Source organism: Panicum virgatum, chromosome 1K, assembly GCF_016808335.1.
Source record: "Panicum virgatum strain AP13 chromosome 1K, P.virgatum_v5, whole genome shotgun sequence".
Classification (NCBI taxonomy): Eukaryota; Viridiplantae; Streptophyta; class Magnoliopsida; order Poales; family Poaceae; genus Panicum; species Panicum virgatum.
This window is the reverse complement of record NC_053136.1, coordinates 2,629,614-2,657,123: the sequence shown is the minus strand read 5'-3', so window position 1 is coordinate 2,657,123 and position 27,510 is coordinate 2,629,614. Positions and strand designations below refer to the sequence as shown.

General features: G+C 49.9%; 5 protein-coding genes across 5 annotated transcripts; 4 read left to right on the top strand and 1 right to left on the bottom strand.

Annotated features, from left to right (window-relative positions):
- Positions 1 to 1,513: 1,513 nt before the first annotated feature.
- LOC120712067 (probable polygalacturonase At1g80170) lies at positions 1,514 to 10,231 on the top strand. Its single transcript, XM_039997802.1, has 5 exons — positions 1,514 to 2,364; positions 8,476 to 8,604; positions 8,699 to 8,869; positions 9,009 to 9,319; positions 9,416 to 10,231. Exons 1-5 carry the CDS (start codon positions 2,005 to 2,007, stop codon positions 9,999 to 10,001), a joined length of 1,557 nt encoding a protein of 518 aa, XP_039853736.1. The 5' UTR covers positions 1,514 to 2,004; the 3' UTR covers positions 10,002 to 10,231.
- Positions 10,232 to 10,625: 394 nt separating this feature from the next.
- LOC120711832 (probable pyridoxal 5'-phosphate synthase subunit PDX2) lies at positions 10,626 to 13,722 on the top strand. The gene is made up of 7 exons (XM_039997523.1): positions 10,626 to 10,868; positions 10,956 to 11,083; positions 11,956 to 12,043; positions 12,131 to 12,204; positions 12,327 to 12,518; positions 13,142 to 13,239; positions 13,339 to 13,722. Exons 1-7 carry the CDS (start codon positions 10,814 to 10,816, stop codon positions 13,469 to 13,471), a joined length of 768 nt encoding a protein of 255 aa, XP_039853457.1. The 5' UTR covers positions 10,626 to 10,813; the 3' UTR covers positions 13,472 to 13,722.
- A 396-nt stretch (positions 13,723 to 14,118) lies between these two features.
- On the top strand, positions 14,119 to 16,156 carry LOC120711913 (protein TRI1-like). Its single transcript, XM_039997620.1, has 2 exons — positions 14,119 to 14,531; positions 15,658 to 16,156. The coding sequence occupies exons 1-2, from the start codon at positions 14,268 to 14,270 to the stop codon at positions 15,778 to 15,780; spliced, it is 387 nt and encodes a 128-aa protein (XP_039853554.1). The 5' UTR covers positions 14,119 to 14,267; the 3' UTR covers positions 15,781 to 16,156.
- Positions 16,157 to 16,330: 174 nt separating this feature from the next.
- On the bottom strand, positions 16,331 to 19,039 carry LOC120711758. Its single transcript, XM_039997423.1, has 7 exons — positions 18,802 to 19,039; positions 18,537 to 18,715; positions 18,377 to 18,432; positions 17,956 to 18,070; positions 17,397 to 17,519; positions 16,834 to 17,005; positions 16,331 to 16,751 (listed from the first exon to the last, which is right to left on the bottom strand). Exons 1-7 carry the CDS (start codon positions 18,898 to 18,900, stop codon positions 16,566 to 16,568), a joined length of 930 nt encoding a protein of 309 aa, XP_039853357.1. The 5' UTR covers positions 18,901 to 19,039; the 3' UTR covers positions 16,331 to 16,565.
- Positions 19,040 to 19,772: 733 nt separating this feature from the next.
- LOC120712001 (protein RESPONSE TO LOW SULFUR 3-like) lies at positions 19,773 to 20,452 on the top strand. Its single transcript, XM_039997716.1, has one exon. It carries the CDS (start codon positions 19,848 to 19,850, stop codon positions 20,151 to 20,153), a length of 306 nt encoding a protein of 101 aa, XP_039853650.1. The 5' UTR covers positions 19,773 to 19,847; the 3' UTR covers positions 20,154 to 20,452.
- Positions 20,453 to 27,510: the final 7,058 nt, after the last annotated feature.

Here is a 27,510-nt window from a genome sequence, read left to right as displayed (position 1 = left end):
CGGTCACATCCACTGCGGGAGTGGCAGTCTGACGCCGCCCGTCCTTTGAGCCGTGGCGGAGTAGCTGGCCTTTAATGCCTTTGTACGGCGGTCGGTTGGGCGGCGGGGCCATTTGTCCCTTGTGCCGAGAGATGGCCTCGAGCGAGGCGGAGATTGGCCACCCGCTCGAGGGCAGGTCCGCTGTCCTCGAGCGAGGCGGAAACGCGATTGCGCGGTCGAGGGTCCCGAGGGGAGCCCTCGAGCGAGGCGGAGATGAGTGACCCGCCCGAGGGTAGATCCGCTACCCTCGAGCGGGGCGGAGTTTGTTCGGTGGGCCTGAGAGGGACCCTCGAGCGAGGCGGAGATTGGCCACCTGCCCGAGGGGGATGTGGCTGGGCCACATGCTGGACTTCTTTGAGTCCTTTCCTTTCCTCTGAGGGAGAAATAGGCCGTGGGCCTTCGTGGGCCCAGTTGCCTTAATATATGTTTGTGTTTTTGAAAGTGGTTTTAGTACCTCAATTAGGGTGTCCCTAATTGTGGCACCCGACAAGCAGGAAGGAACAATGTGTGTGGAGCATGAGCAAGCTCAGCACCGCAAGCAATGCAATGTGGCCGCTGGCGGGGGCAGGCACAACCAGCCAGGGTTCCCTGTGCGAACGGAAAGGTGTGCATCTCAAGGTAGCACCTGGCCTGCACCGGCATCTGGACGGTGATGCGTAGGCTCGCCGTCGCTGTATCTGAACCATCCAGGCCCTGCTGCCATAACAGAGAGCCAGCATCCTGAACCAATGCAATGTGGTTTGAATCCAGCCTGAATAGGCGAAATTTTGTGTGAATCTAGTTTGATTTCTGTCTCCCATTTTTGAAGAAAAGTTGACCGGAAGGTGATTTTTGATCTCGCACGAAAGTCATTGGTTATCCTTCATGTTTTATCCTTTGCGGTTCTTGAATATGGGGACAATCGAAGAGCCGTGGCGATCGATGGCGAGGATCCACCTGGAGCCGTGTCAGTGGAGCCCCATGGTGGATCCGCAATGATGAACAGAACATGTCGCTCCGCTCGGTGCCGCCACCTGCTGCTTCGGAGCATCGGTAGTACTAGCGGGCTTTCACTTTTTTCGGTTCGTGGGATCCCTGGAACAATACGCATGCCGTAGGCCATCACCATTCATGAAAAGCCAAACCGAAACTGCCCCGGACGAGGACGACCTTGTGCCAAACGGCCATTCGCACATGCATACTCGGTTCCAACGGAAGTCGCCAATTACTGGAATAACATATATACATATAAATATATATAATAAATCCGTGAGGATGCCGTCAATTTAATTTACCAGTAGACATCACAGCGCCAAAATTATCCAACGTGACATGGCCTTCACGTCTTAGAATGTTTTTTTTTCGGAAGGACGGCAAGAGATTTGCCGAATTTTTATTGGAAAGAAAAATACTTTTCATTCCGACTACTTCATGTCTTAAAATGTGAGCATGCAGTTTTTGAAAAGAAGAAGAAGCAAAATGTCAGTATGCACACTCTGAACGTCCGAACAATATGACTCAAGCAGAGAAGTTGGCCGTTTCTCGCTGCTGGGCCTATCCAAGCCCCTACCACTATTAGCATTGCCTTGCAAGGAATTACGTTTTGCAAATAAGTGGATTGGTAGAAATGGACGACGCAAAATGATGAGAAAATGCCAAGGGAAATGAGGGGGGGCCTTCTTCTCTTTTGTTTTTTCTTTTCCAGAGGATGAGTAAAGCATAAACCACACCTTCCTCTGTCGCACGCACATTTTATCATTCACTTGCACTTCAAGTCCTCCCGCTCGTCCTCTTTCTTCCTCCCACTCGATCGATCGCCTCCCCCCGGCCGCGCACAGCTAATCAGCTCCCTCCCCGGCTCTCTGCTATAAACCGCCACACGCTCGCGAGGCGAGAGATCATACGCGTGCGCGTGCGCCATTAGACACCCTCCTGCCTGCGTGAGCCGCTGCTGCAGAAGCTATAGGATCAACCACGGGGCGCGCAATGGGGGCAGGGACGAGAGGCGGCATGCGGGCGACGCTGCTCTTGGTGCTGCTGCTGGTGGGCTTGTCGTTCCTCGCCGTGGCGAGGGCGGCGGCGGGCGGCGGCGTCGACGGTGGCGTTGGCGGAGCAGGAGGTGAGGACGGGGAGAGGTTCCTGAGGCTGTGGGCAGACGGTGGTGGAGAAGCTGACCAGGAGGAGGATTTCTTCAAGTGGGATGAAGAGGAAGACGACGACGATGAGGCGGAGGAGAGCCACATCATGGTGTGGGGGAAGGGGGCCGAGCGGGCGGCGACGTGCAGGAACGTGGTGAACGTCGACACCTTCAGCGCGGCGGGGGACGGCGACGCCGACGACACCGAGGTGAGCTCGCCGATCGCCGTCTCCGCTGCGCCGCGCAGCTGCTAATCATCTCTGCTAATCGTTGCGTCTGACGCGCTTCCATCACGCTTGCGTGCGTGAGAATGGTGAAGCTCGGTGACACTCCACAGTGACAAAACTTTTCAGAAGCGTTTCCGGTTGATTTCACTTTTGCTTCCATCTTTTTTGACCCCAAAACTTCAACGCGCATACTATAAAAATTTCATTTTTGGGGGCAGGAATCCTTTATCATTGAGAATGCCACCAACTGGCATACAAGTTGGAATTGATCATGAGTCATAATAATTCAGAGGAAAAAAAAGAGATTGGATTATCTAGCAATCCATGTACATTTGCTTACAAGTCTCATAAATTTCTTCGAGAAAGGAGATCATGAGGTGTATCCATTTTCGTGATGTGTATTCCAATGATGAGGCCTAGATGGGTTCATAAGTATGTCTTGTACGATGCTAGCTAGTGCGTCCAGGACATGTGTCATCACCTATAACTAAAAGCTGAGGCCAAGGTTGAACAAACACGCAACCCTTTCTTCTTCTGTAACAAGCCCAAATCTGTAGCTTCTTAGCTTACTTAATCTGCCCGAATGATATTACGAGTCAAACAAAATTTGCGGCGCTAGATCAGTTGCTTTCAGGATCAGTAAAAATATAACGTTGCTCTCTTCTTCTGTCCGAATTGGTTTACATATGCGTTGATTTTAGTTTCATATTTGTCTGAAATTCTGAATGATTTTAAATTTCCTCTCACAAACTGACCAGTCAAACAAAAGAAAATTAGACGCGTGGTAGATCGATCTGTTGTTTTACTTGGAAACGTAGGATTATACTATGACATGTTACTGTCAGTGACAGTGGCATGAAGGATAGATAGCATCCAGACGTTACGATTTCAGGAGGCACACACTTTGTATGTGATGATGACCTTGCCAATCAAGAACGGGGGGATCTGATGGCGACGACTCCAGATGCTCCCCCCCCCCCCCCCCCCCCCCCCCCGGGCGGCATCTTCGGCGGTTGGTTAGCTTCATCACTCGATGACCCCATCCTTCGCCCGCGTGCAGCGTGCAGATCGCGCCGGGAGATTCAGTGCGTCAAGAAACGGGGATGTGATCTGCATCTGCTAGCTGCACGTCTTGTGTCTCCACCCGATCGATTTTGATCACTTGCATTTCTTCCTCGTTTTTTTTCTGAATCTTTTTGTGTGCAAAGTTTTTCTTTTCTGAATAATTTACGAGCGCTGAACATGCATCGCGTCCACGAACGGGTTCGATCGAACGTCGTTGGTCAGTTAGTTTGTGAAAGAGTTTGCACCGCAATGTACAATTGTATTGATCTCATCACGTGTACATATACAAGAGCCGAGCAACTGCCGGCGAGCGCGACGCGCGGGCGTGGCGAGCGAGACGCGGCGCTGGGCATCGTGGGCGCGCTCCAAGCGGGCGCACGACCAACGGACTAGCTGCTAAGCGAGCTAGAGCAACTGCAAGCAAGCGGCCTAGACAAGCGCAGCACTAGCCACTTTGACACCCCCCGCAGTTGGAGCATCCCGGACAATGCTTAAACTGGACCGAAAACCCTCAAAGAGCACAGACGGCAGGCCCTTGGTCATGATGTCAGCGAGCTGATGTTTGTGTAGGAACGTGTGGAACACGGACATCGCCCACAGCAACCTTCTCACGGACAAAATGCACATCCAGCTCGACGTGTTTTGTGCGACCACGATGAACCGGGTTCTCAGATAGGTAGCAGGCGGAGACATTGTCACAGTAGACAATGGTGGCCTTGTCCACGGGAACACTGAGCTCGGTGAGGAGATGTCGCAGCCAGCAGCATTCGGCGGTGACATTGGCGACGCCACGGTACTCCGCTTTGGCGCTTGAGCGAGACACGACCACCTGGCGTTTGGAGGACTAGGAGATGAGTGAATCGCCAAGGAACACGCAGAAGCCCGATGTAGAACGGCGTGTGTTGGGGCAGCCGGCCCAATCGGCGTCGGAGTAGGCGACGAGCGACGGTGAGGTAGAACGCCGGAGCTGCAGACCCATGTCCATGGTGCCATGGACGTACCGGAGCACGCGCTTGACGAAGGACCAGTGGACGTCCTTGGGAGCGTGCATGTGGAGGCACGCTTGTTGGACGGCATAGGTGATGTCGGGGCACGTGAGCGTCAGGTATTGAAGAGCGCCGACGATGCTGCGGTAGAATGTTGGATCGTCGAGCGCACGGCCGTCGTTGCCGGACATCTTGGCCTTGGTGTCCACGGGTGTGGAGGCAGGTTTACAATCCTGCATGCCGGCGCGTTCCAGGATGTCGGCGGCGTACTGCGCCTGGGAGAGGAGGAAGCACGTGTCGGTGCGCCGCACCTGGATGCCGAGGAAGAAGTGCAGCGGCCCGAGGTCCTTCATGGCGAACTGAAGACGAAGCTGGCCGACGACGTGTTGCAGGAGGCGCGTGGACGATGTGGAGAGGACAATGTCGTCGACGTAGAGGAGGTGTGCCTCGTCGTGGCCGCGCCGGTACACGAACAACGAGCTGTCAGCCTTGGACGGTGTGAAGCCCAGCTGGTGAAGATGCGTGGCGAAGCGCTGAAACCAGGCTCGCGGTGCTGGCTTCAGCCCATAAAGGGACTTGCGAAGGAGGCAGACAGCATCGGGTCGAGCCGGGTCGACAAAGCCGGCTGGCTGTTGGCAGTAGACCCGTTCTGTGAGATCGCCGTGGAGGAACGCGTTCTTCACATCGAGCTGGTGTACTGGCCGATTGCGTGCAGCAGCAAGATGCTAGACAGTGCGGATGGTGGCCGGTTTGACGACGGGGGAGAAAGTCTAATCAAAATCAAGACCGGGACGCTGAGAGAACCCACGAACGACCCAGCGAGCTTTGCGGCGTTCCAGCATGCCGTCGGCGTGGAACTTGTTTTTGAAGATCCATTTGCCGGTGATCACATTGGCATGGCTAGGCCGCGGGACGAGCTGCCAGGTGCCGTTGGACAGCAGGGCGTCGTATTCATCCTGCATTGCTGCGTGCCAAGCCGGATCTTTCAGAGCGGAGTGAACAGATCGAGGCACGGAGTCAGCGGTGGCAAGATGAGCATATTTGGGGTTGGGTTGGACGATGCCAGCTTTGCGTTGTGTGATCATAGGGTGGCCTGCAGGGGCAGTGGTAGGGGGTGGCGATGCGGTGGGGAACGCAGGAGGCGTGTCAGCTGTGGGAGGGGAAGTTGGTGAGTTGTGGATGGGTGATGCTGGAGCTGGTGCAGTTAGGGCATCCGGCTCAGGAGCACCGGCAGGCTGGTGAGCATGATGATCACCTGGCGAGATGGCCGCGGGAGACGGGCCGGCGCGGCGCGGCGCTGACATGGGAATTTGTTCGACCAGAACCTGGGGTGGGGGAGGGGATGAAGTCATGGACGATGGGGGCTGGCGGAAGGGAAAGACGTGTTCATCGAACACGACGTGACGCGAGGTGAGAACGCGGCGAGTCGAGGGATCAAAGCACCGATAGCCCTTGGTGTTGTCCGGGTAACCGATGAACACGCAAGGCACAGAACGTGGTGCGAGTTTGTGTGGAGCCGTCGCGTTGGTGTCGGGGAAGCATCGACAGCCGAAAACACGAAGATGATCGTATTCCGGGTGCTGGCCGAACGGGAGAAGAAAGGGGGAAGCATGAACACGTAGTGTGCAAGGTCTTCGGTTGACGAGATAAGTGGCTGTGTTCAGCGCATCAGGCCAGAAGGATAGGGCATGGCAGCGTGCAGAAGCATGGTGCGGACGCAATCGTTGAGGGTGCGAAGAATGCGTTCCGCACGGCCGTTTTGCTGTGACGTGTAGGGGCAGGTTAGACGGAAGACAATGCCACGTTCGGCTAGAAAGGTGTGAAACGTGGTGTTGTCAAATTCCTTGCCATTGTCGGTTTGGAAAGCAAGAATGGGCTTGCCGAACTGTGTCTGCACGAAGGCGTGGAAGGTCGAGAGGGTAGACACAACATCAGACTTGCGGCATAGCGGGAACGTCCACACATAGTGGGAGAAGTCGTCAAGAATGACAAGGTAGTACTGAAACCCAGAGTTGCTAATCACCGGTGATGTCCAAACATCGCAATGAAGCAAACAGAAAGGATATGGTGAAATGTGACTAGAGTCTTTAAAAGGTAGCCGAACATGTTTTCCTAACCGACAAGAGGTACATGTGTGGGGGTGGAAGGGAGAACATTTGAAATCAAATGAGTCTAGGATCCTGGAGAGTGCTGGCGCCCCTGGGTGTCCAAGCCTGGCATGCCAGAGATCGATGGAGATGTGGAGACCGCGGTGGAGGGGCGCAGACTGCTTCAGGGGGTAGAGATCGCCGCTACTGTCACTGCGGAAGAGAACCGCCCGGGTACGAAGATCCTTGACAGAGAAACCAAGCGGATCAAATTCGACAGAAATGTTATTGTCACGAGTGAGTTTGCGGACAGAGATGAGATTGTGAATAAGAGGAGAGGAAATGAGGACATCACGGAGATGAAGTGGGGAGGTGGGGGTGGAGATTGTGGTGTAACCGGTGCACTGGACAGGAATGGATGCACCGTTGCCAACTATGATGCGAGAAGAACAGGGAGACGTGGAGGAGAGCATACCAGCGTCGCCGGCCATGTGCGTGGAGGCGCCGGTGTCGAGAACCCAGTCCTGAGCGCTGGGTGGCGAGGACTGGAGGGTGAGGCCATTGAGCACCTGGTAGAGCGCCGGAGGAAGAGAGCCGGCCGGAGAATGCTGGGCCGTGAGAGACTGCTGCGGAGCAGCCCCTGGACGAGACCCGAGGACGCCAGCAGCCGGCGCACCAGGAGGAAGATGACCGAGGGGCCAGGCCTGGACGACACCAGTCCAGGGATTCACCCAGGACGGCACGGTGCCGCCGTGCGGCGCCGTAGGGTTGGGGGTAGGAGTGTTGGACACACCGCCAGTGCGGGTGGATTGCTTCTTGCGCTTGCGGGAGCGTTCCCTGCCGCTGGTGGCGGTTGTGTTGTTGGAGGCCGGAGGAGTCGCTGCTGATCCCGTGGCAGGTACATTGCCAGATGTGTTGGAGGAGCGGGACGCGGCAAGAAGAGCGGTGGAGGTGACCTTGCGAGCGCGATCGGCGATCCAGATCTCCTCCTGGTGGAGAAAGGAGCGGGCTTGAAGAAACCGCATGCCGGACGCCGAGATTGTTGGCGCGCAGTGGGCGAGCTTGTCGCTGAGGCCGCCAAGGAGGGTGATGACGAGTTCCTGGTCGGTGAGAGGGGAGCCAAGGTCGCGCAAGATGTCCGCCTGGCGCTTGATCTGAACACAGTAGTCGACGACGTTCATGTCGCCCTGGCTGAGGGCGTGGAGTTGTTGGCGGGCCTGCGATGTACGCTGGACCGTGTTGTCGAGGAACTGGGTGGCGATGGCAGACCAGACGGAGTGGGCGGTGTCGTCGGGCTGGATCACGGCGGAGAGCAGATCGTCGAAGAGGGTGGCGTAGATCCAGGAAACGACACATGTGTCGATCTGGGTCCACTCCGGGTCGAAGACCTGCAGCTGCACGTCGACGGAGCCATCGACATGATCTAGAAGACCGAACTTCTTGAGGGTGTTGGTGAAGAACGTGCGCCAGGTGCCGTAGTTGGCAGCAACGAGATCAAGAACGACCGGAACATGGGACTTGATGCTGATGAGTTGGGCGGTGGAGGCGTTGATGGCGACGGCGCCCATGGCGAAGGGGTTGGAGGAGCCAGAGGAAGAAGAAGGGCTCACCATCGGGTGGGAGGTTGCGGAAGCGAGGAGTTAGGAACGGAGGTAAGCTGATACCATGAAAGAGTTTGCACCGCAATGTACAATTGTATTGATCTCATCACATGTACATATACAAGAGCCGAGCAATTGCAGGCGAGCGCGACGCGCGGGCGTGGCGAGCGAGACGCGGCGCTGGGCATCGTGGGCACGCTCCAAGCGGGCGCACGACCAGCGGACTAGCTGCTAAGCGAGCTAGAGCAACTCAAGCAAAGCGGCCTAGACAAGCGCAGCACTAGCCACTTTGACAGTTCGTGCTGATGGTGATGGCAAGATTCTTCATGGTGACTGCGGCTTTGGTGTTGTCAGGCCTTCTCGAGCGCGTGGAAGACGGCGTGCTCACTGGACAACGCGGTGTTCTTGGTGCCCGCCGGCCGCCGCTACAAGGTCGGCGCGATCACCTTCATGGGGCCGTGCAAGGCCAGGATGATCATCCAGGTGATGAGGCGATGACCAATAATAATGTGTTGTGTTTGAACTTGAGAAGGCATTGCGCGCGGATACAGTGGAGAATTGATTCGTTGGCTTGCAGATCCAGGGGACGATCGTGGCGCCGGAGGAGCCGTCGGAGTGGGACCCCCGGAGCCCGCGGCTGTGGCTGCTCTTCTCGGGGCTCGCCGGCGCCCGCATCCAGGGCGGCGGCGTCATCGACGGCTCCGGCTCCAAGTGGTGGGCCAACTCCTGCAAGGTCAACAAGTCCAACGTACGTGCAGTGCCTCACTCATCCGATCATCCGACCGTGGCAAATTGTTCAGAACCTGCCAGATCAATCTCCATTGCTGCTTCGATCATGTCGTCCCTGACGTACGCCTGACTGATCCGCCGCCATTTCTTTCTTTCAGCCGTGCAGGCCTGCTCCCACGGCCGTGACGATCGACTCGTCCCGGGGCGTGCGGGTGAAGGGCCTGCGCGTGCAGAACGCGCAGCAGATGCACCTGACGGTGTACCGGTCCCGGAACGTGCGCCTCGCCGGGGTTCGCATCGAGGCGCCCGAGGACAGCCCCAACACCGACGGCATCCACGTCGCCGAGTCCACCGCCGTCTCCATCCAGAGCTGCCGCATCGGCACCGGCGACGACTGCATCTCCATCGTCAACGCCAGCTTCAACATCCGCATGAAGAACATCGACTGCGGCCCGGGCCACGGCATCAGGTGAGCCGACTCGATGTTTTGTTCATGTCCATGGCTGTCTGTCTTAAGCAGCGACGACTTGCTCATGCTGATGCCCGGCCATGGCGGCGGCGGCAGCATCGGGAGCCTGGGGAAGGACGGGGCGTTCGCGGCGGTGGAGAACGTGGCGCTGGACACGGCGCGGATCAGCCGGGCGCAGAACGGGGTGCGGATCAAGACGTGGCAGGGCGGCGCCGGCTACGTCCGGAACGTGCGCTTCTCCAACGTGGCCGTCGACGGCGTGGACCACCCCATCGTCATCGACCAGTTCTACTGCGACGCCGCCCGGGGCTCCTGCTGCCGGAATAGCACCACCTCCGGCGTGCAGGTCACCAACGTGGCCTACCTCAACATCAGGGGCACCTCCCGGCGCGCCGAGGCGATCCGGTTCGCCTGCAGCGACGCCGCGCCCTGCACCGGCATCGTGCTCCGCGACATCGACCTGCGCCGCAGCGACGGCGACGGCGGCGAGGTGCAGACCGTCTGCAACTGCGCCATCGGCTTCGACTACGGCCGCGTCAGCCCCGCTGCCGACTGCCTCCGCAGCAGCACCTGCGGCGGCTCGCTCGACCACCGCCCCGACGACGACGACGATGGCGACGGCGGCAAGGGGAAGGCCGTGGCCCTGACGATTCCGGCGCCCATCCTGCACACCGAGCTGTGACGAGCAACTAGCTCGGACATGCTCGCCGGTCATGGCTCATCAGTGATCATCCTTCGCTGCTAATGCTTGCTGCGATCGATCAACCTACTAAGCATGCACTTTTGACACTGCAGTTTGTTAATTACTACTAATTAGTGGCAGTAACCATGCATGCCGTAATTTTCATTTCTTGTTTTACCGCGTGCTGTACAAAAATTAGAGCACACTACACACACACTCTGATGCTTAATTCTACCGCGCCACCAGATTAGCAGCCACGCCGGCGCGGGACGGTAAACCAAGCACCGTCCAGGGGCCCGGGGGTGGACGGTAAACGAAATACCGTCCACCCCTGGGTGTTTCTGGCCGTCGGATCCCTTTCCTCCGGCCAGGATCGGCGCAGGCAGATCAGGAGGGGAACGGTTTGGCGGCCCGGCCCAGGTGACCCCGCTCGGCCCAGAATAGGATCTGGCCTGCCAGTCACTCCGGCCCGCTGGTTCCACACCGGGCCCGCAGCGGCGGGCCCCGGCCTGAACGGACGGCAGGGATCTCCCCACCGACGTGGGCGCACGGCTCTTCGGCGATCGGACGGCCACGAGCGGCCGTCGCCTGCCTCCAATATTTTTTCTTTTTTTCTGTGGCCGTGGCACGTGCTCCGAAACGTTTCGGTCGGCCTATCCCCGTGTGGCCGCCGCCGCCTCGGCGACGTGCGGCTTCTTCCTCCCTTCCCACCCCTCCCATTCCGCGCCCCGTGACGTCACCAGCCACCAGCCGCCTCTCTCTGCCCCCCACCAGACCGCGCGTCCCGAGGCGGAGGAGGGGAGGGGAGGGCAATGGCGGTGGTGGGCGTCCTCGCGCTGCAGGGCTCCTACAACGAGCACCTGGCCGGTACGGAATCCGATTTGCTCTGTTCGACGGGCAGCTTGTGGATGGTCGTGTCGTTGATTCCGCTGGTCTCTGTGTGTATGTGCGCAGCGCTGCGGAGGATCGGGGTGAGGGGCGTGGAGGTGCGGAAGCCGGAGCAGCTCCTCGGCCTCGACTCGCTCATCATCCCCGGCGGCGAGAGCACCACCATGGCCAAGCTCGCCAACTACCACAACCTGGTGGGTGGGTCCGTCCCCTTCTGCTCGCCTCCTTGTCTCTTTCGTCTTTGTGATTGATTGCTTCGTCGGTAACATCGCTCGTGACTTGGTTGATTGGCGAAATCCAAGGATTGGTTGATGTTTATGAGTTGGGTGTGTGTGCTGATGTGCTTCTGCCTTGGTTAGAAAGCTGATGACAGAGTTGGAAATGAATCATGGTTCTGCAGTGTTTGATACTTTGATGGATGATGGAGATTGGACAGAAAAGCACAATTTCAGAATATGATTGTTGAGTGTATGATGTTCTGGGTGCAATTTATTTTAGTACGAGTTATAGTTTGCATTTTTTTTTAAAAAAAAATTGATTCGCACAATGCTGAGTTGGTCTGGCTAGGTTAATTACTGCTATCTCACAATGGATGCAAGTTTTTCCGAATTTCTCAGGGAAATAGTGGGTCCTTGTATTGGTCAAAGGATACAATTGGAAAAGCAAAAGGAAATAAAGAGAGACTAGTGTCATGATCCCCCCCCCCTCTTTTTCATTATTTTCTGATTTACTTTAAAATTTCCTGAATAGAAAGTGTGGGTATCCTTTTGCCCCCACCTTCTGTGTGAGGAACAGGGGGTTGTAGCATACTAGCATTGTGGGCCAATGCTGATTGCCTCCCATTATGGATTTTTTTTCTGCTTTTGGCTTCTCAGTCAGCAGATAGTTTCATGTGCTGGTGGCCACTTCATGTTCCCATGAGATAATTTCCCAGTAAATAGTTTTAGTGGAGAGTGCCACTTCCTTTATTGCATTTGCATTTCATGAACTTCATGCCTGAGATTATATATTTAATACCTGCATATTTGCTTGTAGCTTGCAAAACTCACTTCCATCTGCTTTGCAGTTTCCAGCACTTCGAGAGTTTGTCAGTGGTGGAAAGCCTGTCTGGGGAACCTGTGCTGGGCTTATCTTTCTTGCAAACAAAGCAGTAGGTGTGTGGGTCACCAATTTATAATTGCTCTGTTTTTTTAGAAACCAGTTAATAGAATGTCATGACAATTTAATATCGTTACTTGCAGGACAAAAAACAGGGGGCCAGGAACTTGTCGGAGGACTAGATTGTACTGTCCACCGTAACTTTTTTGGGAGTCAGGTGAATTTGGTGGGCAAGTTGTCTGTTTGATGGACAGATTTATTGAGTTGTGCATGCTGAAAGGTTTTTAAATAAATACAAATGTGAACATCATGTTTGATTGTAGACTGTTTATCTTGCAGCTCCAAAGCTTTGAGACAGAGCTTTCTGTGCCGAAGCTTGCTGAGAAGGAAGGAGGGAATGATACATGCCGTGGTGTTTTTATACGGGCACCTGCTATATTGGAAGTAGGTTCAGATGTTGAAATATTGGCTGATTGCCCTGTTCCTGCCAACAGACCAAGCATTGTAATATCATCTGGGGAGGGTGCTGAGGTTTGCATATTGCTTTCTTGACTATAATAGTGCAATGGTCTGCAAATTTTGAGTTCTGGTGTCTTTCAAGTAGACTGGCTTTTTAGGATGAGTGCTCATTATTTCTCCTCATGTTCATAGTTGCCTTTAGTCCTTGAATGAACAGTGAAGATGGCAGTATTTGGGAAAACAATTACAAGATTGTGATCCAATCCGATGTGGGGATAGCTTACTGATTCTACATGTAGCCTTCTTGTGTAGTCCTCCTAAGTTCTAGACATATGAGTTGGTTTTGAGGCCTGAGATGATTATTCTCACTCATCGCAACCCAAATATTCAGAAAATTGGACTAATGAGTACTGTTATCACTTTTGTCTCTGTTTGTCACTTTAGGTCTTTAGGACATTACTGGTCTGCTAAGCATCCATTAAATGGACCTTCCAGCCACAGTGGCATTTTCTTGTTCATTTGCTTTCGTGCCTGCATAATATGTCTTTCATCTGTTTGTACCTTTTGGGCTCTGGCTAAGTCCTTTTTATTTTCTTATTGAAACAAAGTTACTTGTGTTGGCAGTGTTGCAGTTTTTAATTCTGTATTCTGAATGAGGTCAGCTTATCTCAACTGACCGGCAATGCATTTGGCAGGAAGAAGTGTATTCGAAAGATCGGGTAATTGTTGCGGTACGACAAGGGAACATTCTAGCAACTGCCTTTCACCCAGAATTGACATCAGATTCCCGATGGTAAATACCTTCCTTCCATTACGTATCATCCATTTGGCTAGTGCTTTAACGCTCTTAGATGCTGACTCTGAACTCATGTGCTATGCTCCCTGTTGATAGGCATCGCTTCTTCTTGGACATGGATAAAGAATCCCAGGCAAAGGCCTTGGCCGCACTATCATTATCATCATCTTCAAGAGACACAGAACACCTGCCAAAGAATAAGCCGCTTGCTTTGCCCATTTTTGAGTAACACTAGAAAGAAATAAGGTCAAAGGATTGAAGATAGGAAGAGGAAGAAACTGACCATATTTTTATCACTTGGCTGGCTATAAAAGAAGAAACAGCTGGGCACCTGCTATGCTAAGTGGAAATGTGTAACCTCTGCTACCAATTGTAACGACCAAAATAATGACAGTGTGTTGGACGCAATTCTTCAGATAAAAGCAAATGTTGTTGAAATTGTAAACTTGCTGTGCAAAGAAGCTGCTCCACATTCATTGACGTCTCTCCCCTTTTTTTTTCCTCCCTCACTCTCACTAGGTGGCTGGCAAATTGAATGCAATTTTTTTTGCCGAAAAGAAACTGATACCAGAACAAATAAGTGAGGGGTGAAATGCTCGCGCAAGCAATTCAAACAGGTATTACTGAATCCTTTAAATGTAACAAGAGGACGTTATTATATTGTAAAAATTGCGTTGAAAAGTGGAACGTCCCGTTTAAATTCGCGATAAAAGCCATAAACCCTCCTGATTTGCTGCTGCTCAGTGCTTACCGAGTTATGTGTACCACCGCCGCCCACGGAATGCAGGGACCCGTTTGTAAACCAAATCATTGCGAATGAAAAGAAGCACATGGGCTTAGATGCAAAAGGTGCCCGGCTTTCCTCCCGGCTCCCTCCACCAGTCCGTCCCCACTCCGGGCCCCCAATACAAAACGCTCGAGAGTCCGTAACCCTAAACCCCCAAACCCTCCTCGCCTCCTCCGTCCATCCATCCATCCAAATCCTCGGGGCGAGCGAGCGCGGAGAGAGAGGGATTCGCAACGAGATGGCGGCGGTGGCTAGGGTTTTCCGCGGGTCCCGGTTCGTCATGTCCCCGGCGCCGGGCGCGGCTGCGGCGGCGGGGGCGAAGAAGGCGGCGGCGCCACAGGTCACCAAGGCGGACGCGACGGCGGCGAAGGAGAAGCGCGGGATCTTGAAGCCGGTGCCGGTCTCCGAGGAGATGCGCAGGTTCGCCGGCGGCAAGCCCGAGGTCGCCCGCTCCGAGGCCGTCAAGCTCATCTGGGCCCACATCAAGGCCAACGGCCTCCAGGTATGATTTTCGCCTTAAACGGCGTTGTGATGGCTGCTAATCTGGTTGTCCTTGCTTCTAGTTTCCTGATGTGCTGGATGTTGTTGCGTTGTATTGGCTGGATTTGAATTGTAGGGTGAAGAAAATCAATTTTGGTGTGGTTAAGTTAGGGTTTGGTTGGGCTAACGATTCCGTTGGCAAGTTAGTGTTTCGGAGAGGGAAATCCATTGGACGTAGTGGTGATGTCGTATTTGGTACGGGTAGGTGCTTGGTAAAGGTTGTCATTTTTTTTTACCCCTTTTGCTTTTGGATCCAAGTGTGCGTGAGAATGCCAAAAGTTTCAGGTCAACCTTTCTATTTCAGAAGCTATGGTGATCTCAGCAGTACCTAGTTGGGGTGGGGGCAGTTGTAGGCCCTATTGTGCCTCCTTATGTTATCAATAAGCAAGTCTCCAGTTCTTGTTTGTAGTGATCTAGTCAGTCCTCTATAATTCATGATTCTTTTGTAGAATCACCCATTTTAACTTCATACTGTTATTATGTCGCCTACTTTAACAATGTTATTGGGGATGTATTTTTACGTGTTTTGAACCTTTGACAAAGAATGGATCAGGGTGCATTGCTGTTCATTTTTTTCCAGTTCAGTTTTGATTCAACATTTCATCTATACATGAAAAGTTAAGCAACGGAGCATATGTTTTTGACAAATTTTTAGTGGTGTTGTAAAATTAGCAGCTGGGCACATACATGATAGTTTTGTTGAGCTGTGTTGCAGGGCCACAATGTTCTCACAATCTTGCCGCTGCTGTATTATTATGTAGCAGGTCCCGTGCATTTTTTATGTTCTGATGGTAGCGTTATAATGTGCACCGCAGATTTTGTTTCACTGAATATAATATTTAGCTGTGGTGACATGACCTGCTTTCCTGTATTAAGGCATGATGATTTTGCTCAGCACTTGTATTGCCGCAGAATAAGTCTATTTAAAGTATGGTCTGTGAATCATTTTTCGCTGCTATATAATTATTAGTTTGCAGAGTACTCTGTAGCTTGTTTACACTGTCTGCTTCATTATACCAATGTTCTATAGATGTTTGCTTCAAACAGTCTGTCTTGTACTGAAAATTTGTTTTTTCACTGATTTGCAGAACCCGGCGAAAAAAACAGAGATCAACTGTGATGCCACACTCAAAAGCTTGTTTGGTGGGAGGGACAAGATTGGGATGCTGGAGATCTCGAAACTACTGAACCCTCACTTCCTGAAGAACTAACAGAAGCAGCAGATGGCGCCAATGATGGTGCTTTCGTCTAAGACTTTATTGGATGGCCTCTTTTGTGATCCATGTTAAGTCCAGCTCCCCACTAGGTAGTTGAGCCAAAGTTGTGTCATGGTGTCAAGACTTCAGACTTTGTGTTCAGCAGTTGGGTTTGGGGTGTGATGCATGTAAAAAGGATTCCCAGTGTTATTGCTGCTCTTGTGATCCTGTGAGGGCACCTTCATGCAAATTGATGTGGGAAATGTTAGTCTGCTGATGGCACATCTTAGTCGCATGTTTACGCCCGCCTTATTGCAGTTAAATGATTTGTGATCAAGCATTGTGGCCACAGTTTGCAGTTCGTTTTACATGCATGTTAACCCTGATGTCAGTGACCATGTCTCATGTCATCATAAAACAGAGGGCCTGTGCTGATATATCTTTGTTGACTTATCATCGCTGCATTAACATACAAGATGCGGATGGATGATGTTTCGAGATTTGTCGTGTTTAAAAAACTACAGGTTTCCCTTTGGATAGTTTTTGTTAGCAAAAATGGTGCAAGTTTCAAGGATTAAAGGAGCCTCGTACATAATACATAGAGATATGGTTTACAGTAAGAAATTCCTGTTTTCCGTTGTATTTGAACAAAAATTGTGTGACGGAACAAAAAACACTATTGCCCAGGATTGTGTTACTATCAGGCCAAATTGCCAATGAACGACACTACACAAGATGCCCTGATGGTATGTCAACGTTGATAACACTTCCAGTTTCTGGACGGGTAGCTAGAAGTCAGCTCAGTTAAGAAGGTGGGGCACCCACTGCTTCAGGATTGCTGGGGAGCCATACCAGGGCCTCTGTTCATCATCAGCACCTACAGGCGAGTGGTACACGCCGTCAAAGCTTATGTTCAGTGCACCCTCCAGATGCGCAGCCATTTCAGGAACAACACCATCGCCCCACACATCCGCACGGCCACAAACCTAATAGAGAATTTGATGCCAGATGCATTTGTTTCACAAGATTGTACTTGTATCTCAGCTGATCAATAAAATCCTCCCTTACCTGTTTGTATCCTTGTCCAACGAATCGGGTTCTCCATGTGGCACTTGATGGGGTAGATTTATCATTGGTACTGATAATAACAGCCTCACCTCCTTCTGAAGTAGTGTCCACTGCTAGGACCTCATCTGAAGCAACTGTAGAGTCCCCCAGAAGAGGAGCACCTTGGATGTACCTGCCGATACAGTCTGAGATGGCATGGTATATGAAAGTATCTGGATACAGGACATGGGCGTCATGCTGGAGTGCTGAATCAATTGAAATATCAAAAAGGAGAAAATTATATGCTCTGTGGGACTATACTTTCACTACTTCAGGATAAACTTGACAGTTTAGTCAACCTAAGGTCTACTAACTTAACTTGAGCTTAAAAGCTCTTTCTTTGGTGAAGTTGGACCCTGACAGCACACACATTTCAGAACATCATACTGTGTTCGTTTTAGCAATTTTGCATCCTCAGCAAAATAAATTGTTACGCAAACCACAAACCACAACAAAGTTCAATAACAAGATCAATGTGGAGGCAGTAAAGAAGATCCTGAAATCCTAGCCTGAAAGGAAGGTACCTTCCAGCAATGCACACATATCTCAGTTCTGGTGTATAAACTGCTGGAGCACAATTCTTCTCGATGTAGTTCAATAATCCTCTAGTCTGATCAATTACCCCAGGTACACCTTTCGGAGGAGGCCTGATGCACATAGAAAACAAGGCACAAGGGGATTGGATCAAACAAGTATGTTCTTCATTTCATTTCGGCACTATTATTTTTTTTTGTGCATTTTGGTCATCACACCAATAGCCAGTTCTAATTTCCAATGGTTACATATTCATGTAAAGTTAGATTCTCGGTAAGGCCGAACGGGTAGAAACGGATAAAACACAATTCTGATACATTCAATATACGCATACTGTCTAACTAGCATTACATCATGAAGTACTAAGCCGACTTTCATCAATTTCATGCCCACGGTAAGAACCACATTTTTTTTTCTAAATGTAACAATAAAAACTAAACCATTAATCTTAGACTACTTCAATTCTAGCATGAATAGAAAAAAGAAAAGATGTCCACCATCAGACTGCTAGAACAAGCACCCAGACAGCATCATAAAAAGAAACCATACAAGTGAGGGGTGCCAAGGGTGAGCAGTAAACTTATGTCAGAAGCATCAAACTCTTCCATGTACACGCGTGCGAGCCAGCCCCCGGCTGAATGCCCTATCAATGATATCTTTCCACCTGCAAGTGTCAAACAGTACAGAACTAAGACAAGCCTTCTTACATTCACAGGATCGACATTTTTATTCATGTCGCTCAGCGGCTTGATACTTGCATCAACAACTAAAATTCAGTATGTAACTCATTTCGAATCATTTCACGGACTTCATAGCAAACACTAAATACCAAAACTTTCATTCAGACAGACATAAGCAGCAAGTAAAGCTCATCACATCCTAATTTATTTATTTTATTACAAATAATTACAAACAACTAAGGAATCATCAGCATTTATAGATTATTCCTTCCTGCACTGGGAAGACAAACCTGGAGCACATAGTTCCCTCGCCTCAGACACCGCTTCGTCCACTCTCTTCAGGTACCTGCGATGCAAGCACGGTGTTCGGTGAAACGCCTCATCGATGGCTCGATGATTCCGAGCGAGCATCGCGTTCGTGCTCGACGGAACGCGCCAGCCACCGCTTACCAGTCGAGGACGGGGCGCGGGCGGAGCGTTCCCCGCCAGTAGTTGGCGTCGGCGAGCCCCGCGGCGTTGCGGAGCCAGTCGGGGCGCGTCACCCGCGCCACGACGGCCGCCGGCAGGCCGTGGTCGTCCCGCAGCGCCGCGGCGAGCCGCGCGTAGTCGCCCGTGTTGTTCCCGAGCCCCTGCGCCACTACGACGACACACGCCGCGCGTCACGCACACGGGCAACGCGAGGTGAGGAAAGGGGAGGAGAAGGAGGGGGCGCAACTGGGAGGATGACGGACGGCCGCGGGGGCGTGGCAGTGCCGCCGGCGTTGGCGTTGGCGGCGGCGGCGCGAAGCCCCGGAGGCGAGATGAGCGGGAGCATGTCGCCGCCGTCCCTGTGCGTGCGATGCCTGCCGAGTGGGGGTGGGGAGTGGCTCGCCGTGGCGCGGCGTGCGCCTCTCGAAGCGAAGCCGCGCTCGGACTCGCTCACTCGCAGCGCGGTGGCTGCACGTCTCCATTCCTACATGTCAGTCGGTGCTGTGGAACGCCTGCGTTAGTAGCCGTTGGATCCTGAGATCGATGGCTTGCACTAAACTAAGGAGCTCTGGTTCAAACAAAATTTTTTCTTCTGATTTCTAGTTTCTGATAAGGAAAAATGGAGAAACGATTTAAGCATGGATTCACAATTTCTAGTTTCTGATTATTATAGTTATAGTTACCTCTTTAATTATTTTTTTTGCAACATTGTAATTGCAAGTACCATTGGTTATTTGGTGCACATTCATAGTCAGCACGTCACACTCTTCCTACTCCAGTGAACACATACCACCACAATCTGGTTCTGTCTAGTTGGCACGTCGCGACCGAATACAAAACACCAAACTTTGGCCCGGAGCCTGCGGCGCCTGGCAACTTGCGGCGCCGACGGAGCATCATCCTATCCGAAGCGGCGATCCAACGCCGGCGGCGTGTCGCCGGATTCACCGCTCGACCATCGGCGCCCGCCACAAAACTGAGCCGCGACGAGATCCCATCTCCTCCACAGCTTTCCGGCCGGTCGACCCCGTCCCCGTCCGTCCACCATCCATGGCGACTGGCGATTTGGCATGGCCCGAGCTGAACAGTTCTACAGCTACTCTGCTCACCTCACAAGTCGCCAGCAGCCGATGGGGGTCACCTCGTTGGCGCTCGCGCTCCCGGGTTCATCGAACCTGGACGCCTTCCCGGCTCGCGGCCACGCCGATAAATACGCGTCGCCTTCGCCTCCGTTGCTCATCGTCATCGACCAGGTCATAAGCGCAGCTCAGAAGCGAGGTTTCCATCTCGGCAATGGCGCCGTCCGTCTCCACCGGCGCTGCGACGCCGTCCCGTAGGAAGGGCGCGGCTGCGGGCGTGGAGGAGGCCGAGCTCCTGCGGGGGCGGAACGCGGAGCTGGAGCGGGAGGTGGCGGCGCTGCGCGCGGAGCTGGGCGCGGCGCGGCGGCGCGCGGAGACGGCCGAGGAGGCCGAGGAGCGGCTGTGCGTGCAGCTGGGCGAGGCCGAGGCAGAGGCCGTCGAGATCGCGCGCGCGTACCAGGGCCGCGTCGAGGAGCTCGACAGGGAGCTCGCCGCCGCGCGCGCGGCCAGGTCATCCTAGCTGGCAGCCGCAGCTGCCACCAAGCGCGTCTCGCGACGCCATTGATTGGCTTCTCTTGAATTCTTTAGCAAACGAGCAGAGCAGATAGCAGAGGAAGTAGAACGAAATCAGATGTAGAGTTGAGTAAAAAATGTAGAAATCAAACGGGATTGGATTCTACTTCTTCCGAGTGATGAGCATCTATACAAATGGCACACGATCAGGTGTTCTCGCGAAGGGGCTTCATCAAATCGAGCCATGTACAGTATCTTCGATGTTGCATTAAATTCCTTTGGGTTGCGAATAATGGAATTCATCAAGCTCGTCGCGTCGATTTGGAAATGGGGGCTTGGCCCATGGTTCCTTTCAGCGTGTCCCCATTTCCAGGCAGGCCAAGATGTCGGCCCAGCCAAGTGCCCTGTCAACAAGTGTTTCTCCTGTCATTTGCATGGCTAATCGCCCTCGTCTCCGCCGAACCTCTCCTTTGTCAGCGGCCAAACTTCTTTTTGTCAACAAATAGCAGGAGAAAGCTCTTCAAAAAAAAAAGCAGGAGAAAAAGGGTAACAAGGTGAAATCGGACAATAAATAAATAAAGAGAAATGAATTTGTTTTATTTTTCTATTGATCTGTTATTAGTGGGGTTGATCTTGGTTAAACGCATGCGAGGAAGGATCCATCAGCTTTACACGTTTGGATGATGCACAGTAAACGTGTCAACCATAATACCAGAAAGCACTCGGCTGATCGAAGAGTTTCACGTTTCCACCTACACAAAAATTAAAAGGGTCGAAAAGACAGTTGGAGACGAACATGACACGTGCTTGCTTGCACACGATTACAGTTTACAAAGCGGGCGCCTTTCTTTTTTCACGTGCCCGATCCCTCACGAACGCTGACACATCATCTCATCACTGTCTTTCCGATTGACGCATTGTAGGAGCACAAATATAAAAGCAAGTCGACGCCACCTTTCCTCTTGTTGCTACACATATATATGCATAAAAGCAGATCCAGTGCCAGATTATAATTTTGGTTAAGACTCATAAAAGAATACTAATTTGGCCTTGCCGACGAACACGTATGTACGTACTAGATGCTGTCGCGAATCATGCAAAGGCACACACTTTTTGTCGAAAAAAATAAATACCTAAAATATCTTCTTCTTTTTTGCCTGCTGGATGCGTCCAAGCCATCCAGTTGAAGCCACTTCCTTTTCCTCTTTTTTTTTTTTCTTTTTCCGCTTCGTTCATGTGAGGGCCAGCACACGAGCCCGCAAAATGGCAGAGGGCATCACATTCATTTCACACCCCCGTCTTTATTCTTGGCCCATCGGTCGTGCCGTGCGATCGTGTGATCGCGTTGCGTGTGCCCACAAGGGATTCCTGTGCCTGCCCATGTGAGCAAAGATTCTCACCACGGCTCTCTAATAAACACCTCACAATTTTTTTTTGGCACCATGGGTCCGGAAAAAAAGATCTGTGCAACTTTTGCTTAAAGATATGAGCATCTTGTTGACTGTTCTATTGATGCTTGCACACTTCAGGGCTCTCGAGAATTTCAGGTTTTTGTTACTAATGGCATGTGCTGGACGAGAGGTGAAAACTTTTAAGCGTGATAGTTGAATTAAGGGGGGATATGGGACAGTGAAATGATGGATAGTGGAGAAACTGATGGAGAGCTTCTAGAAGACCCTCTTGGACGTTTTATTCTCATGTCTCTTCCTTGGTTAAAGAATTCCCATTCAAGTTAGGCCTAGCAGTAGGACCTCTCAAGGAAAAAAAAGTTTATGGATAGTGGAGAAACTGATGTAGAATTTCATTATCATATTATGTTTGCTCCTGAACAGATTGCCAATCCTTACAACTCTTTAGTATGCAATATAAAACTTTAAAACCTACACAAAAACAACAAACACAACCATTAGATATTGTTTATGCTGTAGAATAGGTCCATCTCATCTGGATCATCATTTACTCGTTCCTTACCAACATAACCTGGATTATAATTGTTGCTATGTCCTAAATCTTATCCGCTAGACTTACCAGTTACGAACATCGTATATAACCAGTCTTCACAAAGCTATCGTCACCATTAATTATTATTGATGATCCCTTATGTGTGTCAAGAGCAAAGTAAGTTGATGAAGAAAATACATATAATTTTTTGTTGACCTTTTGATTTGGTCTTGGTGTTCCTTTTCTTTTAATACATTGGAAGGCAAGGATTGCTTCTGCAAACGATTGCATCCCTGTTTTCAAGTAGATACCATAATCTTCTTCAACGACTCATAGTTAACACTCTTATTCATTCGTTAGATATACAGTAGAATGGTCACTCTCCATTTTTTTTAAAAAAAGGTTGCTTCCCAGGCAACACTTGACATATCTACTTACAATTATCATACTCCCTCCGTTCCAAATTATTAGTCATTCCAAGAATCTTGGAGAGTCAAAGTTTTTCAAGTTTGACCAAATTTATTTTCCCAAATTTATAGGACAAGATAATAACATTTATGATACCAATTAAGTATCATTAGATTCTTTGTTAGCTATATTTTTATAGTGCACCTATTTGATGTCATAAATCTTTATATTTCTCTCTATAATTTTGGTCAAACTTTAATATGGTTTGACTCTCCAAGATTCTTGAAATTACTTATAATTTGGAACGGATGGAGTATGTAAATTCTATAGCACGAACTAGGGCTACAACTAGGACAATAGTTTTGGCTCTGCCATATGCCATTACCTGCCTTCACATTCACAGCTGTTGATGACCATATTACCCGGATCTAGAGCCAAAATTGATGAAAGAAACACATACCTCTTATCATTGGTAAGGTGATTTGGTCATGGTATCCTTTTCCTTGTAAGGAATGAAGAAGCCGAGGTTGTGCAACCTATGCTGATAATTGCACCCTACACTCATCGATATATCTACTTTGCATTTGCCATTTACCTGTTCTACTCTAGAAAGCCCTCCTCTCTCAAGGAGTATCTGATAATCGGTCGTTGTGTACAATTGTACAAGCACATTCAACCTTATTGTCAACAAGACTAAAAAAATATCGCCACCAACACACAAGCAAACATCAAGTTCATTTTTCATCAACCATCATATATACTCTACTCCCTCCATCCTACAAAAAATAGAATTCTCGCTTCCCAAGAGATCAAACAATTTCAATTTAACCAAATTTGTAAAAAATTACTAACATTTATATCTTCAAATATATTTAGTATGAAAAATATATTATATGCTTAATCTAATGATATTTATTTTATTACAGAAATATTAATACTATTTTATTTAAATTTAATCGAATTTAAAATTATTAACTTATTAGGAAAGCGAAAGTTATATTTCTTTTTAGGATGGAGGGAGCAGTAAAGTTGATACAGAATAGTAGAGGGAAAAAACACAGTAGAGAAGAGAAAGGATGGATCCACCCACCATAAAAAGAAGGAATCAGAAAAGCTGGGGAAGCAAAACTACCAAAGCCCTAAAAAAGCAAGGCCGGCGGCCCTCTTTCCCTAAAGCCGGCGGGGAGGAGCGGCACATGCTCTCGCTGCGCACCCGGGCCCACCTCCCCCCGCACCCTAATATGCTCGCCGCGAGCCCCCGCCCGCTCCCCAACTATAAAATCCCCGCCCGCTCCTCTCCCCGGTCTCCACCAGACCACCACACCCACCCACTCGCCGAGCAGTCGCCGTGCCTGCCACGACGCCTCCTCCTCCCCACGCGCTCGACCGAGCGAGCAATTCGGCAAGCTCCTCGCCTCGCGTGTCCTTCGACGCCGCGCCGCCTCGGGCTCGCTTGGTGCAGATCGGGACCCGACGCCCGCGCCGCCGGGACGGATCCCGCCTTGCACCAAGTGAATCGGAGCCGGCACAGCGATAACTGCTCGGCCCCCTGCCGCGCCGCCGCCGCCGCCCGCGCTACCTGATTACCGAGTCGTTCGTTTAGCCCGCCTGTTGCCTGCGTTTCTAGGATCGGCGGTGGTTGTTGGTTGCTGTGATTCTCTGTGTCGCCGTGGAGGTTGATAGCAGGGTGCCGTGCGGATCTCTGCCCAGGTTCAGCAATCAATCCGGATCTGGATCTGGCGCTTAATTTTGGTAGTATGATCGATTGATTGGATGATCCGTTCTAATAAGCAGGACCCATCCGTTTAGTAGATTACTTATTATCTGTTTATCACCGCAATTTTATGTCCATAACTCTAGTACTCGACTGCAATTTCTCATGGCACAGGGGAGGCTTTGATTTCTTGCGTGAGGTGTATAATTGGATCGCGGAGATGCCATGTCTAGATGGTCTCAGCTTGATTGGGCTGCATAGGGATTAATTGAACTAGTTGTTTTTTAATATCTGATCCCTTTTACTGCTAGGGATGCGCTGTGAGCCCTGTAAGGTAGAAATTATGGCGCAGCAAGCATTTAAGTGCTCGCGTATGCTTTATTGAGCTCATTCGCTGTAATATGCAGAGTGGCCTTTGTGACACATGCTAATTCCGGAAACTATGATACCTGACAATATGTTTCTGCCTAGCTTTATTCATGCCAAAGTTCAGTTGAGTTGATTGATTCTCATATGTATTGCCATTGTTGTTAGTGGTTGTGTGTACGCCAGATCCATGAGGCTTGTATAGGAGTTAACCTGAGTATATGCATATCGCCCAAATAAGCCTAACCGGGTCAAATGGGCTACTAGTTTTGGGTTTGCTCTGTCTGAATGTTTAAAATCTAACCCACAAGACCAGACTTGGCCAACATGGTTTAATTTGGCGGGATAGATACGGAGAGTGAAGCTCAAATGCAATAAGAAGAAAAAAACAGTTTCTTTACTTTGAAAAAAATGAAACTAGTCCCAACTGTACGAGTATAGGAAGTGGAACAAGTAATGGAAGCTTAACGGTTTTTTATTGTTACTTTGTGGATATCTGATTACATAGTAATTATCTCATTTACTTGTTTGGCTGGCTTACTTTGCTTGATTTGTTGTAACCTATTAATGGAATCTAGTTACAAATTACAATTCTGACACAGCCAATTGTTCAACCCCATTGAAAGAGACCTAAAGAGTAAAGCTGGGTGCGCCAAATAAGCTGAGCCTGGCAAGGCTAGTTTGAAATTAATTCCAATTCCTAAACTAGGGTTATTATTAGCTATAGATGCTTAACAGCTCAACGACAAACTACTTTCATGGTTTATAACTTTATTGCATCAGTGATGATTGAAATATTAGCCGACATGCTGCATAATTGTACCTTTCCCCATTATTCTGAATTCAGTTGGAAGGTTACTCTCTTCTTTTTGTAGATTATTCATGGTTTCATTTGACGTTGCAACTTCATTCTGGTGGACATTGCAGAACGTTCCATTCTTCAAAAAAGTTTCAATTTTACTCGCGATGAACAATTGAAAGCAGCTACAATGAGATAGTTTGAGGTTCGGGGTCATTTGATTCTTGATGGTTAATGCATATGTAATGTAATTCGGTATCAATTTCTATAGATGGGAAAATATATGAGTTGATTTTTTCTGGATGGATGTTGTGATCTGCTTTGTTTAAATGGTATATCTAAAATAAATTTCTGATAAATGGATAAGTTTCAGGATTTGGTGGAACTGTAGTTCCATTGATTGGTCTAGTTGTGTAGGTAGCTTCCTAGACCTTTTTCTATAAACCATCGGTACCAACCAACTTTCCCTGTTACATACGACTTCCTATGAGGTGATGTCTAGAGGATCCTTTTTGGATGAACCCTAGAGCCTAGAATCATGGTGAAATTGTTGCATGCATCTGTACTAATTAGCACCATGAAAGCTAATGTTTACAGGAAAAAAGCTGTTTCTCAGGCAAACGGGAAATATGATTTGTTTCTATTATTAGCTGGAAACTCCACCCAGTTTCCAGCCTCCTGAACCAGTCAGTTTTGATATGTGGATTTTCCAAATCTAATTTCCTCTTTGATTTTAAGTTACTGGGGCAATCCGGTTGGCAATCTGACTCGTTTCAGTTTGTGCCTGAGAACTGCTCCTAATTTCCAGCCCCAAACTAGTCTAGGAGTAGTTTGGTATCTGAGATATCAAATATCATATATTTTTCTCTACCAAGATTTAAAGTTTGATGCAGACATTAGAAATAACTTTTAGGTGTTTTTGGGTATTGGGGTAGGGTATTAGGGGTACCATTATTCTCATGGTTTGGCTGAAAAAGCGGGGCTGACCTGACCAGCCAGTTACTACATTCTTTTAACCTGGCAGCATCATGCTTAGGATTTAAGCTAAGACTCATATAATTGAGATTCCAGTTGTCGGATCCATATCGTTACAGAAATAATGACGTGCTATTTCTACTGAAACAGATCCATATAGTGGGAGCATGTTAGAACTCTTTTATCTTCCGAGGACAAATATTTTTAACTGCTATAGGTGTTCAAACATCTTTTTTTTTTGAAGAAATGTGTCGAAACATCTTGTCCATGAACTTAGCAAACACAACTCTCATCATGATTTTGAGCATACTACTATATATATATGTTGATGTTGTAGTGCCCAAGTGGGCATTGGGTTCTTTTTTTTTTTTACCTTTGAAAAGAGGGAGTCAGTGATTAGGTGTCCAGGAATATATGCTCGGCGATCAAGATTCTTTTTCCGTCAGGAAGAGGGTGGAAGAGACAAAGTAGCCGATTGGCACTAGGTGGTCGACTGGTCGTCCATGGCTGGCATTTGAACTTGTTCTAGGAAAAGGGGATTCCCTCCATCTTTGAGCTGGACCTGATGAGTGAGCTGGAGTAATTTTTAGTGGTTGGAATATTCCGCTAAAGCCAGGACAGCCGCCCAGGAGAACATGTTCTGAAAAGCTGTCGAGGAATATTAATATCCGAGCCTGACACCGCCTGGATTGACTTGAATGAATGAGCAGAAGCAGAACATGGTGGAATTCCAGCTCCGGGTAGATTGTACATTGGTACCCTGGTCCAGCTTGGTGGTGATAAAAAGTTTCACTGTTTTACAGTCTTTATATGTTCCCAGATTATGATGGTCAATATTTTGTTTCATCCTGCCATTCCTTTTAGTTATGATTGTAGAGATCTTGCTTCATCTTGCTGTAATTTTCAGTTCATGATGAACACACTGCGAATGAATTTACTTTCTCCAGTAGGAGCTAGCTCAACATAAAGTAGTTATTTTTCATGTGGCGCTGGGGACATGCATGGCACAACTTGCGCAAATGGGTCAGCACTCAGCACCCACAGATTTTGAGTCTCTTCAACATGGATTTGTCTTCTCCTTCATGCTAATGAATTCCAATTCAAATTTAGTTCTCTGTTCCTCATTGTTTCAGAATCAATGAAATGAATGAGTCAGTGGAA

Coding starts and splice junctions, on each gene's coding strand:
- LOC120712067 (XM_039997802.1), top strand. CDS start 2,005: ATGGGGGCAGGGACGAGAGGCGGCATGCGGGCGACGCTGCTCTTGGTG. Junction 2,365..8,475: donor GCGACGCCGACGACACCGAG/GTGAGCTCGCCG, acceptor TGGTGTTGTCAG/GCCTTCTCGAGCGCGTGGAA. Junction 8,870..9,008: donor GCAAGGTCAACAAGTCCAAC/GTACGTGCAGTG, acceptor TCTTTCTTTCAG/CCGTGCAGGCCTGCTCCCAC.
- LOC120712001 (XM_039997716.1), top strand. CDS start 19,848: ATGGCGCCGTCCGTCTCCACCGGCGCTGCGACGCCGTCCCGTAGGAAG.
- LOC120711913 (XM_039997620.1), top strand. CDS start 14,268: ATGGCGGCGGTGGCTAGGGTTTTCCGCGGGTCCCGGTTCGTCATGTCC. Junction 14,532..15,657: donor TCAAGGCCAACGGCCTCCAG/GTATGATTTTCG, acceptor ACTGATTTGCAG/AACCCGGCGAAAAAAACAGA.
- LOC120711758 (XM_039997423.1), bottom strand. CDS start 18,900: ATGCTCCCGCTCATCTCGCCTCCGGGGCTTCGCGCCGCCGCCGCCAAC. Junction 17,520..17,955: donor ACCCTTGGCACCCCTCACTT/GTATGGTTTCTT, acceptor TATGTGCATCAG/GCCTCCTCCGAAAGGTGTAC. Junction 17,006..17,396: donor TATGTGTGCATTGCTGGAAG/GTACCTTCCTTT, acceptor CTGTATCGGCAG/GTACATCCAAGGTGCTCCTC.
- LOC120711832 (XM_039997523.1), top strand. CDS start 10,814: ATGGCGGTGGTGGGCGTCCTCGCGCTGCAGGGCTCCTACAACGAGCAC. Junction 12,044..12,130: donor TCTTGCAAACAAAGCAGTAG/GTGTGTGGGTCA, acceptor CGTTACTTGCAG/GACAAAAAACAGGGGGCCAG. Junction 13,240..13,338: donor TTGACATCAGATTCCCGATG/GTAAATACCTTC, acceptor CCCTGTTGATAG/GCATCGCTTCTTCTTGGACA.